Source organism: Austrofundulus limnaeus, unplaced genomic scaffold (assembly GCF_001266775.1).
Source record: "Austrofundulus limnaeus strain Quisiro unplaced genomic scaffold, Austrofundulus_limnaeus-1.0 Scaffold127, whole genome shotgun sequence".
Classification (NCBI taxonomy): Eukaryota; Metazoa; Chordata; class Actinopteri; order Cyprinodontiformes; family Rivulidae; genus Austrofundulus; species Austrofundulus limnaeus.
The window spans coordinates 452,649-454,084 of record NW_013952529.1 but is presented as its reverse complement, the minus strand read 5'-3'; the positions used below and the strand labels follow the sequence as shown (position 1 = coordinate 454,084).

Sequence of the window (1,436 nt, the reverse complement as noted above, 5' to 3'; positions counted from 1 at the left end):
AGAGGGACTGAGGACATGCAGAGGGACTGAGGACATGCAGAGGGACTGAGGACATGCAGAGGGACTGAGGACATGCAGAGGGACTGAGGACATGCTGATCTTGTTAGCTGGCCTCCAGGCACAGACTCACTGCCTGCAGTGGAGGAGGAAGCGGCGGCAGGGGGCGGAGCCCCAGCCGAGTTGGTGACAGAGGAGGAGGAGCTAAGCCCTAGGTGGGTGGGGCTAGAGAGAGTTTTGGCAGCGGTGGCGTCATTGTGCTGGCTGACGACGGAGGGCTGACGGCGCAGGGCGCCGGGCACGGCCGCCTGGCCCGTCTGGAAGGTATAGACCACATCCATCTGAAGGAGGACAGCCAGATCAGTGTTAGACAGCAGAGACAGAGCGAGAGGACAGGACAGAAGACACCTCCAGAGACGTTAGAGCACAGTGTTAAAGAATGTGGTTTTATCTGAAACCAGTTGAACTGAATGAAACTGATGTTAAAAACAGATCTGTTATCAGCAGGTCACATAAAGAGGAAACGTTTAGTCGGACAGTAAAGGACAGAAAAGATTTTTGTTTTTTTGTCTTCAACAGAACAGCTTTCATTCCTCTGATGTTCAGAAACTGAAGGAAAAATAACAAGAAACTGAAACAAAAGAGAACAAAAAGAAGCCAATTTCTGCACGACAAGAAATGTGAAGGAAAACCAGCTGATTGGAATTAAAGCTGTAATTTAGTGACAGAATGTGAGAGAAACCTCTGCAGGAATGAAGGGATGAAAAGAGGAAGAAGAAACAAAGAGCTTACATCACTCTGACAGAGGAGGAGGAATGTCATTTTCAGGACTGATAAAGTTTCAGCAGTGAGGTGCTGCTTGTACCAATTATCCTCACTGTGGCTGCCTGTCGAGGCGTGGAGCTGCCCACCCTGATTACAGAGGAGGAGGACAGCAAGAGGAGGAGGAGCGATAAGAACCTAATTAGCTCGCAGCCTTTTGTCGCCTCCTCGTCCTCCTGTCCCGAGAGGACGACCGAGTGATAGAGCAGATACACAACCACGAGGAGGAGCAACAAAACGTCTTCCTCATTTCTCTACAGCACAGGAGACGGAGGAGGACAACAGCTGTTTGTGTTTCTCTCAGGTAAAGGTAAGAATCAAACATGGAGGATCCTCTTCTTCCTGCTTCAGCTAACAAAGTTTTCACATCAGTTCAGCTCCGTTCTTTTCCTCTCTTTACCTTCTGGCCTCAGGAAGTACAAGCTGAGTGCACCTGACCTGTGTGTGTGTGTAACAGGCTGATCTTCCTGTAAGTGGGTGTTAGCATCAAGGCTAATGAAGCCTATAGGGACTGAATGGACTGCCTGTGGACATGCTAATGTTGAGTACATTTTGAACCTGTAGGAGGAACACACACACACACACACACACACACACACACACACACACACACACAC

At 49.3% G+C, this 1,436-nt stretch overlaps 1 protein-coding gene across 5 annotated transcripts in view; it reads right to left on the bottom strand.

Annotated features, from left to right (window-relative positions):
• LOC106522336 (plasma membrane calcium-transporting ATPase 1) overlaps positions 1–1,436 on the bottom strand; it is a 113,226-nt gene that overhangs the window by 3,403 nt on the left and 108,387 nt on the right. For 3 of the 5 annotated variants that reach the window (XM_014015313.1, XM_014015311.1, XM_014015312.1), the window contains one exon: positions 131–338. The exons of the other annotated variants lie outside the window; for them this stretch is intronic. In XM_014015313.1, the coding sequence (XP_013870767.1) occupies positions 131–338 (208 nt within the window). The remainder of the gene's footprint in view (positions 1–130; positions 339–1,436) is intronic. 5 annotated transcript variants of the gene reach the window in all.